The sequence below is a fragment of the Nerophis ophidion genome, linkage group LG09, assembly GCF_033978795.1.
Source record: "Nerophis ophidion isolate RoL-2023_Sa linkage group LG09, RoL_Noph_v1.0, whole genome shotgun sequence".
Taxonomy (NCBI): domain Eukaryota; kingdom Metazoa; phylum Chordata; class Actinopteri; order Syngnathiformes; family Syngnathidae; genus Nerophis; species Nerophis ophidion.
This window is the reverse complement of record NC_084619.1, coordinates 70,399,131-70,410,251: the sequence shown is the minus strand read 5'-3', so window position 1 is coordinate 70,410,251 and position 11,121 is coordinate 70,399,131. Positions and strand designations below refer to the sequence as shown.

Here is an 11,121-nt window from a genome sequence, read left to right as displayed (position 1 = left end):
GGTGGAGGGAAAGGCTGGATGCAAATATAGCTACAAATGTACATACAACTAGCCTAAGTAGCATGTTAGCATCGATTAGCTGGCAGTCATGCTGCGACCAAATATGTCGAAATAGCACATAAGTCAATAACATCAATAAAACTCACCTTTGTGATTTCGTTGACTTTATCGTTGTTCTCACCAAGCTCCATGTTGTTTCAGTCTTGTGCAGGTCTACAATCTTGTCCAGATTAGCTGGCAGGCATGCCGCGACCAAATACGTCTGATTAACACATAAGTCAATAACATCAACAAAACTCACCTTTGTGATTTCGTTGACTTTATCGTTGATCTCACCAAGCTCCATGTTGTTACAGTCTTGTGCAGGTCTACAATCTTGTCCAGAAGGTTCTTGGACAGCTCTTTGGTCTTGCCCATGGTGGTGAGGAAAAAGGACAGCTGTAGAGGATCTCAGGAGTAGTACTTTGTGTTCTCCTTTGGAATCAAATATTAATTGAAACCATTTATTTTATTTTTGAGCACATTACATTATTCATTTAGAATGTTGACCAGATGTGGCATTCAGATCATTTCCATCTGTAGGCCATTTAATGTGTTTTTTTACCGGATTTTTTTAATTTCTTTTGTTTACAAAAGCTATGGCTGTCAAAAATAACAAGTAAACACATGCGATTAATAAAACCCTTCTAAAAACGTTCCTGTATGGCAGGGGTTTCCAAAGTGAGGCCCGGGGGACATTTGCGGCCCACAGCTAAATGTTTACCGGCCCGCCACACATTCTGCAAATTTTATTGCAAACATAAAAAAAGACCTAAAAAAAAAAGTTTAATGAGATGAAATCTAACTAGAAAAAGTTTCTATTTTTTACACACAAAGTTTGTTTAGTTTCTTTATTTTTCTTTTTATGCCATTGCTAAAAAAAAAAAAAGTTAAAAAAAAACTGTATTATAATGAATTATTGACCTATTCAAAGCACCAATTACTTCAAATATTACACTTGAAAATGTTTTATGTTGAAAATATTGCATATATTGTGTTTGCCATATAAAAACAATGTTTTCTTTGACAAAAGAGCATTAAAAACAAACAAATAATAGTTCAAACGTAAAATCGACACATATATCTGAAGTTGATCTCATGAATTAAGTGTTGAAAGTAAAAAAATTAATAAAAACGTATCAATTTATGAGTGGGGGACCATTTGGATCCCAAAGATATTTAGTGGGATTTTACTTATATTTTCTCTGTTATTACTCAAGATAATAATTAATTAAAATCCTCCATTATTGATCTTTTTAGGGCTCCTGTTACTTCACATCATTGTTTTTGTATGTTTTGGGCGGTGGGGAAATACTGCCTATTTTAGTTTTACTGTAAAAAAACTAATTAGTCTTTGACTAAAAAGGCATTTTTTTTTTACTTTATATCAACCTTAAGTTGATATATTTAGTGTAAACGTTAAATAAAAAATAAAAAAGATAATTTGACTTGTTTTTAACATTTTAATGACTGAGACCCTGTATGGTCCCCGGGGGCCCTTAAAGGTTAAAAAAAAATAAAAAAAGATCCATATATTTTGTTATGGTTTGAAAATGAAAAAATATGAAAATGGCCCCCGCATGCTTTAATTTTCCGTGTGCGGCCCTCAGTGTAAAAAGTTTGGACACCCCTGCTGTATGGCAATCTGGCAATAAAAGTGCAGTTATGTCCAAAATATTGTTTTTTTTAGGTCAATCTAAATTATGCAAGCAAGTTAAAGTCACAGTCAAACATTAAACTTTTCTCCACAAAACTGAAAAAGTGAGCACTAGAACTGGGTGTAGTACGGACAGATTGTCCTGGCCCTGTTGAATAAATGAATAAAATAAAAGTAATAAATAGTTATCATGATTCATGTAAATTCCAAAGTGTGGTTAAGAAATGTAACCATTTGGCAGCATTACAATAAAACTCCAGCACAAACATTCTTGATGTAGTAAGAAATCAAACTGACTAATTAAATATTTTTTTTATATACTATTAAACAATAAACCAGACATTATTGTCAGGTTTTGAGTTAAAGTTCATTTTTATTGGTTAAATGGTTGACTTCTGGTTAAAAAAAAAAAATGGCCACAACATTTTTTTATTTTAGATTTTTTTCCTATGAATTGTTTTGATTTTATTTATTGTAAATCGTTCAAACTATGACCATGAAAGCATCCCGGTAACTTTTAGCACAATGGAGCACTTGGACTTCCAAAGTGAGAAAGTAATAAGTTTGTGACTTACTCTAAAAACTGTTGAGCTGGATGATTTTTTTTTTGGTGTCGCTTTCCACTCACCCCAAACAGTTTCAAAATAGTGCTTTTCTTTATTTTACAGGTACCACTATTAACATACAGTAGCATACTAGGCCTAAGTATTCATTAAAAGCAAGGCGGAGGTTTTAATTAAGTATATTTAATCATTTTGACCACTGCACCGTTACGCAGTTTGAACAGTAACACTGTGTTTGAGTATTTAAAGAAGTAATTCTTTGGTGTACCACTAGATGGAGCCTGTAACACAGTTTGAGAATAAGGGTCTAACCAACTATAATACGTAATATAGGATCATGCGTCATCTTTCCGTACAGAAAACAATTTTTATATTTTTACATTGTTTGCTAGCTAAAACGATACCATCTCAACGCAAACATTTCTTAGGGGGTGGTCTTAAAACAGCAGCAAAATATGTCCGCCATGTTGTTTTCTTTGCCAACGATAAGAAAACATAACAGACATAGAATTAAAGCTGCAAGCAGCGATGGACGGGACCGACTTTTGCTGGTGTTTCCTGCCTTTACCCATTCAACATATCTTTACCTTCACATTACCTACCTTCCCTGCATCCTGGGGTCACACTGGTGCTTCTTTCTTTCACCCATACACGCTGGTGCTTCCTGCCACCACCCAGACAACATATCTTTACCTGCACATTACCTACCTTCTCTGTATCCTGGAGTCAAACTGGTGCCGCCTCCTTTCACCCAGTCAACATATCTTTACCTGCACAGTACCTACCTTCTCTGCATTGTGTGGTCACGCTGGTGCTTCCTGCTTTTAAGCGGCCATCTCGTGACGGCATCAGCGCAGAAGTTCTTTGAAGGCTCGTAAAATAAAAACCAGAGCAGTTAGAAAAACTCTTTCGTCAACTTTTAATCAGAAGGGTTCAATCTCTTTCCTGTGCGAGTTCGAAGGCGACACAACAAACGCGCTCAGAGGAGATATTGTTTGAAAAAAGGTGACAGGTTTTTACAAAACTTGTTTTCAAGGGTTAATTGCCAACTTCCTCTTGATTTTTGCTAAAGGTTGTAAATGAATGAAATGCAGGTCTAAGTGAGACCTACATAGAGGTTTTTGTTTCATTTCTCTACGACATTCCTACCGGAAGTTACAAGCAGTTGTGTCTGTGTTTTCTTCCTAAGGGGGGGGTACAGACCAATTTTGAGTTTGTTTTTTTATTAGATCGGAATTTTCACCAGGCTTCACGGTGGCAGAGGGGTTAGTGCGTCTGCCTCACAATACGAAGTTCCTGCAGTCCTGGATTCAAATCCAGGCTCGGGATCTTTCTGTGTGGAGTTTGCATGTTCTCCCCGTGAATCCATGGGTTCCCTCCGGGTACTCCGGCTTCCTCCCACTTCCAAAGACATGCACCTGGGGATAGGTTGATTGGCAACACTAAATTGGCCCTAGTGTGTGAATGTGAGTGTGAATGTTGTCTGTCTATCTGTGTTGGCCCTGCGATGAGGTGGCGACTTGTCCAGGGTGTACCCCGCCTTCGGCCCCATTGTAGCTGAGATAGGCGCCAGCGCCCCCCCGCGACCCCAAAAGGGAATAAGCGGTAGAAAATGGATGGATGGATGGAATTTTCACCAGTCCTGATGTGTGTGTCCAACAGTTTGGTGAGTTTTGAAGCATTTTAAGGGGGTCAAATTACAGCTCAAAGAGGCAAAAATGACATTTTTTGGGAAACTTTTGTTTTGAAGGGGTTTTTGCCAACTTCCTGTGGATTTTTGCTGAAGCATGTCAATGTATGAAATCTAGATCTAAGTCAGACCTACATAGAGGTTTTTGTTTAAGGTCTCTGTGACATTCTTAACGGACGTTACAAGCAGTTTTGTCTGTGTTTTTTCCTAGGAGGCGCTAGAGCGCAAGTTTGAGTTTTTTTTTTTTTTATTAGATGGCAATTTTCGCCAGTCCTGATGTGTTAAATATGGTGAGTTTTGAAGCATGTTAGGGGGTCAAATTACAGTTCAAAGAGGTGGCGGAATAACAAATAATAATAAAACCTTAGAAATACAACAGGGTCCTTTGAACCAAAGGGACATTTGGTCCCTAATAATAGATGTCATTCCAATGTGAAATTTTTACGTGTTGGAAAAAGGACTTTTTGATGCGCTAAGAACTTCCATGTCTTCTTTAATGTGTTGTTGCAGTGCAGTTCATGGGGTTCAAACACGTCATGCTATATTATGACAGCAGAATACTTCTTCATGCAGGGGATTGCATTGTGAAATGTTTCATTTCAGGATTACGTTGTGAGTTTTGCATTGAGAAGTTGCACATTTTGAAGTTGAATGGTCACACCGCATTGGATTAGTAAACCACAGCACCCCCTAGTGGCTGCTGACCAGCGCTTTCATTCCCACTTTTCAGGTTTGACTCTCAAAGAATGCGTGTTTACGCAGAAATAACAAAAACAAATGACACTTTGTGAATAAAACAAAAATATACTATTATAGATGGCGGGTGTCCTCTCTTAGTTTAAGGCAAGGATGGAGGGGGACAGGATGTCATGGAGACAACAGACTGGGGCTTCCATAGTGCAGGTACAACACACAGGTGTGTTCCAGTCCAAACAATCCCAAACCAACGGCCTCATTTTTAGTTTGTGCAGTTTTCAGCAGCCTGCAAGACAAAATAAATACAACTTTCAAGCATGACTTTGCTACTTGCCCTTCTGTCCAATTATTTACAGTTAGTAAGTTATACATTACATCAGGGGTCGGGAACCTTTTTGACTGAAAGAGCCAAGAAGCCAAATATTTTAAAATGTATTTACTTAAGAGCCATATAATATTTTTTTAACACTGAACACAACTAAACGTGTGCATTTTTAAGTAAGACCAACATTTCTAGAGTATAATAGGTCTCTTATTCTTTGAAATAACATTGTTATTCTGAAGCTAAATGAGGAGGGGGCGTGGCCTGCGGGCCTGCAGCGAAGCGGGGTGTTGCCAGGATCGGCCTTGAAATCAGAGACAGGTGTGTAGAAGGCCCACCTGGGCCTTGTTATCTAATCACCTGTCGCTCTGTTATAAGCAGCGGCCAGAAGGAGAGACGGGGTTGGGGCTGGAGCCAGAGCGCGAGCGAGAACGAAAGAGAAAAAGACAATTGAAAAATAAAACAATATTGTAACCCTGAAACAGGCTCTTATGTCAGTGCTTGGTGGTCTGAAGAAAACCCCCAGGAGGGCAAGCCCTACACTAACCAATAATAAATAAATAACTTCTTACCTTTGACGCAACTTCTTGAACAGGTGCGGTAGAAAAACGGATGAATGGACTAAAAATGCATGAGAATGTTTTATATTTTGAACGTTATTTTTAACACTGTGATTACAAGTGGAATTATTCATTACTTATCGTGTTAAGCAATATCAGCTCAGATTTATCCGAGAGCCAGATGCAGTCATCAAAAGAGCCACATCTGGCTCCCGAGCCATAGGTTCCCTACCCCTGCATTACATTGTGCCTTTTTTGAAGGATAAACACATGCAATAGTAGCCCAAAAATATGAGTTGTATTCGGTCCCGTGACTTTTACAGTCGACCAAGCGCTGGTCAACCAAACAAACATGGCAGCAAACAGTGTGCAAATTGAGTACGCGAGGGGCCTAGATCTTACCACTGAAGGCAGATTGCCAGCAAAAGACAAACTATGCAATGGAATAGAGGCATATTTGTTAATTAGAAAAACAAATATTTGTCCAGTTATCTCAAAGATTATCTGTCTTACGTTCCCAAACATGTCGAACTATCTGCCAGTACCACTGTTTTTTACATTTTCCCATTAAGTTAAGCACTCATAAAGACAATTTGGAGAGACCACTGAAGTCATGATCACAGCTCACATTTAACTGCATGGCCATGTTGCTTTGTTGTTGTCGCACACCTTGTTACTAGTATGCCTGGTTTTCTCCGTCTTTATCAAAATATAACTAGAGATGTCAACATTGTGAATGTGCGGAAAGATTGATTTATAATAAATAGACCTCCTTTTTAGACCAGTTCATCTGCCGCTTCTTTTCTTTCTCCTATGTCCCCCCCTCCCTTGTGGAGGGGGTCCGGTCCGATGACCATGGATGAAGTACTGGCTGTCCAGAGTCGAGACCCAGGATGGACCGCTCGTCGGGACCCAGGATGGACCGCTCGCCTGTATCGGTTGGGGACATCTCTACGCTGCTGATCCGCCTCCGCTTGAGATGGTTTCCTGTGGACGGGACTCTCGCTGCTGTCTTGGATCCGCTTGAACTGAACTCTCGCGGCTGTGTTGGAGCCACTATGGATTGAACTTTCACAGTATCATGTTAGACCCGCTCGACATACATTGCTTTTGGTCCCCTAGAGGGAGGGGGTTGCCCACATCTGAGGTCCTCTCCAAGGTTTCTCATAGTCAGCATTGTCACTGGCGTCCCACTGGATGTGAATTCTCCCTGCCCACTGGGTGTGAGTTTTCCTTGCCCTTTTGTGGGTTCTTCCGAGGATGTTGTAGTCGTAATGATTTGTGCAGTCCTTTGAGACATTTGTGATTTGGGGCTATATAAATAAACATTGATTGATTTATGATTGTTTATCAAAATACACAAAGTTGACATCTCTACTTATGTTTTGATAAACAATCATAAGTGAATCTTTCCGCACATACACAATGTTGACATCTCTAGTTATATTTTGATAAACAATCATAAGTGAATCTTTCCGCACATACACAATGTTGACATGTATAGTTAAATGTGCTGAAAGATCAATTTATGATTGTTTATCAAAATACAACTATAGTTATCATTGTGTATGAGCTGAAAGATTCATTCATGATTGCTGCCTTTGGCTAAAGCTTAACTCTTTTAGGTTTTGCTCACATTTGCTTTCTTTTATTTCGACTCGCCAAGTTGGTGCTTTATGAAACACTGGTGTTTTAAGAACTCCGAAACAAGATAACACACAAATAATATCAAGGTAACACCAAAACGGGAAATACTAAACGTTAAAAGAAGACAAGTCCAATAATGGCTTTTTTACCGATATCTGATATTGTGCAACTCTTAATTAGCGATACTGATATATACAGACGTGGAATGAACACATTATCAAGTCTAATTGTGTTGTGATGCCCCGCTGGATGCATTAAACAATGTAACAAGGTTTTCCATAAATAAATCAACTCAAGTTATGGAAAAAAATGCCAACATGGCACTGCCATATTTATTATTGAAGTCACAAAGTGCATTATTTTTTTTAACATGCCTCAAAACAGCAGCTTGGAATTTGGGACATGCTCTAAATGAGAGAGCATGAGGAGGTTGAGGTGGGAGTAGGGGGTAGCGGGGGTGTATATTGTAGCGTCCCGGAAGAGTTAGTGCTGCAAGGGGTTCTGGGTATTTGTTCTGTTGTGTTACGGTGCGGATGTTCTCCCGAAATGTGTTTGTCATTCTTGTTTGGTGTGGGTTTCCAGTGTGGCGCGTATTTGTAACCCTGTTAAAGGCCTACTGAAAGCCACTACTACCGACCACGCAGTCTGATAGTTTATATATCAATGATGAAAACTTAGCATTACAACACATGCCAATACGGCCGGTTTAGTTTACTAAATTGCAATTTTAAATTTCGCGCCGAAGTATCCTGCTGAAACGTGTCGGTATGATGACGCGTGCGTGTGGCGTCAAGCATTGTAGAGGACATCTTGTTCTAGCACCGTTCCCAGCTAAAAGTTGTCTGTTTTTATCGAAAAAATTCCACAGTATTATGGACATCTGTGTTGCTGAATCTTTTGCAATTTGTTCAATGAATAATGGAGACGTCAAAGAAGAAAGCTGTAGGTGGGAAGCGGTGTATTGCGGGCGCCTTTAGCAACACAAACACAGCCGGTGTTTCATTTATTACACTTCCGAAATATGACAGTGAAGCTTCACTATGGAACAGACTGGTCAAGCGAACACGGTTGGATTGGACCACACACACACAAAGTACAGTGTATTATGCAGCGATCATTTTGAAAGATTGTGTTTCGAAGAGGGTCCCTTGCGAAGTGCAGGGATGGGAATCCCCACTACCATAATCTCACTAAAACACTAGTAACACAATAAGCAGAAAATAGATTTTCCTGAATTATCCTAGTAAATTTATCTAATAACATCAGAATCGCTCCCACTGTAAAGTCTTTTTTTTTTTTTTTTCTAGTCCTTCACTCTCACTTTCCTCATCCACAAATCTTTCATCCTCGCTCAAATTAATGAGGAAATCGTCGCTTTCTCGGTCCAAATCGCTTTCGCTGCTGGTGGCCATAATTGTAAACAATGTTCAGATGTGAGGAGCTCCACAACCCGTGACGTCACGCGCACAACGTCTGCTACTTCCGGTACAGGCAAGGCTTTTTTATGAGCGACCACAAGTTGCGAACTTTATCATGGATGTTCTCTACTAAATCCTTTCAGCAAAAATATGGCGAAATGATCAAGTATGACTCATAGAATGGACCTGCTATCCCCGTTTAAATAAGAACATCTCATTTCAGTAGGCCTTTAAGCTGCTCGCGTCACAGCAGCCAATGCTGCGTCCACTGATAACATGTCCACGGTTTGTGTACCTTCAGGGTCTCCGAGGCTTTCCTCAGCTCCTTGATGACGGCAGACAGAGCCTCGGGGTTGATGCCCTGCTCACACAGTCTGACGCAGATGGACAGAGACTCCATGTCCAGGCCCGTGTTGAGCAGCTTGGAGATCTCCAGTAACACTAGTGAAGGATGTCGGCGTCAATGTTAGAATAGTACAACAATAAAGCAGGTAGGGCTGGGCGATATATCGACATATACAATATATTGCGGGTTTGTCTCTCTGCGATATAGAAAATGACTATATTGTAATATTCTTTGATTGATTGATTGATACTTTTATTAGTAGATTGCACAGTACAGTACATATTCCGTACAATTGACCACTAAATGGTAACACCCGAATAAGTTTTTCAACTTGTTTAAGTCGGGGTCCACGTTAATCAATTCATGGTATTCGAGTATATGTTCTCATGCAGTTGATTTTAGCTGCGGGAATTACACTTCAGGCTCTTCTCACAGATAAGCAGGCGCACATTCTTACATACGTCACATGCTGTCATGTCATGTCACATACATGTCCGCCCTTGCAGAGCAGAGAGGTAGCAGACTGGGCTAAGTTAGCTGCTAACGTAGCCGTATGAGAGAAAGAAAGTACGGATCTGGTAACAAATGAAGACTTAATTCCAAATAAAAACAGCAGGGTTTCCATCGTCTGGCGGTGGTTCGGCTTCTAGTGGGAATATGTCGAACAGACAACCGTAATTTGTCAAGTGTGGGGCAAAAGCCTTGCTATAAAAAGTAGCATCATTTGAAAAGTCACTCACTAGAGAATGAAGAGAATTTCATAACCGTAGTAACATACCACATAGTGAAGGACGAAGACTATTTGATTTCCTGTTATGCAGCTCATTTTTATTTGACACTTAAAATGTCTCCGACAATCTTGCACTTTACGTTTTGGAAATGACTTGAATGTTTGTGCCATTGCTTAATAACTTTAATAAATACACTTTTGTTCAATTGACTTAGTTGTGATTTCCCTCTCTGCATGAACGTTTAAAAGTAGCATATATTAATGCAGTATGAAGAAGAATGATTTAATGTAGACGCATAGAATCATCATACTGCTGGGATTATATGCAGCAAGTGTTCATTCAAGGCCAAGGCAAAATTTCGTAATATAACACTAAATTGGCCCTAGTGTGTGAATGTTGTCCGTCTATCTGTGTTGGCCCTGTGATGAGGTGGCGTCTTGTCCAGGGTGTACCCCGCCTTTAGCCCGATTCTAGCTGAGAGAGGGACCAGCGTCCCCCGCGACCCCATAGGGAATAAGCGGTAGGAAATGGATGGATGGATGGTCCCTAGTGTGTGAATGTGAGTGTTGTCTGTCTATCTGTGTTGGCCCAGCGATGAGGTGGCGACTTGTCCAGGGTGTACGCCGCCTTCCGCCTGATCGTAGCTGAGATAGGCACCAGCGACCCTAAAAGGGAATATTTGGTAGAAAATGAATGGATGGATGGTCCCTAGTGTGTGAATGTGAGTGTGAATATTGTCTGTCTATCTGTGTTGGCCGTGCGACATAGAGGCGACTTGTCCAGGGTGAACACCGCCTTCTGCCCGATTGTAGCTGAGACAGGCACCAGCGCCCCCCGCAACCTCAAAGGGAATAAGCGGTAGAAAATGTATGGATGGATGGATGGTCCCTAATGTGTGAATGTTGTCTATCTGCGATGAGTTGGCGACTTGTCCAGGGTGTATTCCGCCTTCCGCCCGATTGTAGCTGAGATAGGCACCAGCGACCCCAAAAGGGAATAAGCGGTATAAAAATGGATGGGTGGATATCGTATATCGCGATATGGCCTAAAAATATCGCGATATTTAAAAAAGGCAATATCGCCCAGCCCTAAAAGCAGACGACATGAATGAAGAAAATAAGAAGAATAAAGCAGGCAACATGAATGAAGAGAAGAAGAAGAAGAAGAAAGCAGGCAAATCAAACATTACCGTCCATAGTCTCCCGCACTGCGTTTAGCTTAGCATTAGCATTAGCAGCGCTCGCCATAGTGCTGGCTAACATTCACGCTCCAACACGATATTGTGTCAACAAATTCACCCCGATGTTAACATTTTTTTTTTACTACGTGTACAAAAGTAATGAATATAATACGTGAAAACAAACCAACACGCAGCTAAATACTAAACTGTCAGTTCTAACGTCGATAGTGACACCGGAAGCGGAAGTGACGACGTCAAGCCGTCATTGGTTG

The 11,121-nt window shown here is 40.4% G+C and overlaps 1 protein-coding gene across 1 annotated transcript; it reads right to left on the bottom strand.

Moving 5' to 3' along the window:
- Positions 1 to 3,154: 3,154 nt before the first annotated feature.
- mzt1 (mitotic spindle organizing protein 1) lies at positions 3,155 to 11,118 on the bottom strand. Its single transcript, XM_061911704.1, has 3 exons — positions 10,859 to 11,118; positions 8,888 to 9,033; positions 3,155 to 4,931 (listed from the first exon to the last, which is right to left on the bottom strand). Exons 1-3 carry the CDS (start codon positions 10,929 to 10,931, stop codon positions 4,908 to 4,910), a joined length of 243 nt encoding a protein of 80 aa, XP_061767688.1. The 5' UTR covers positions 10,932 to 11,118; the 3' UTR covers positions 3,155 to 4,907.
- Between the last annotated feature and the right edge of the window lie 3 nt (positions 11,119 to 11,121).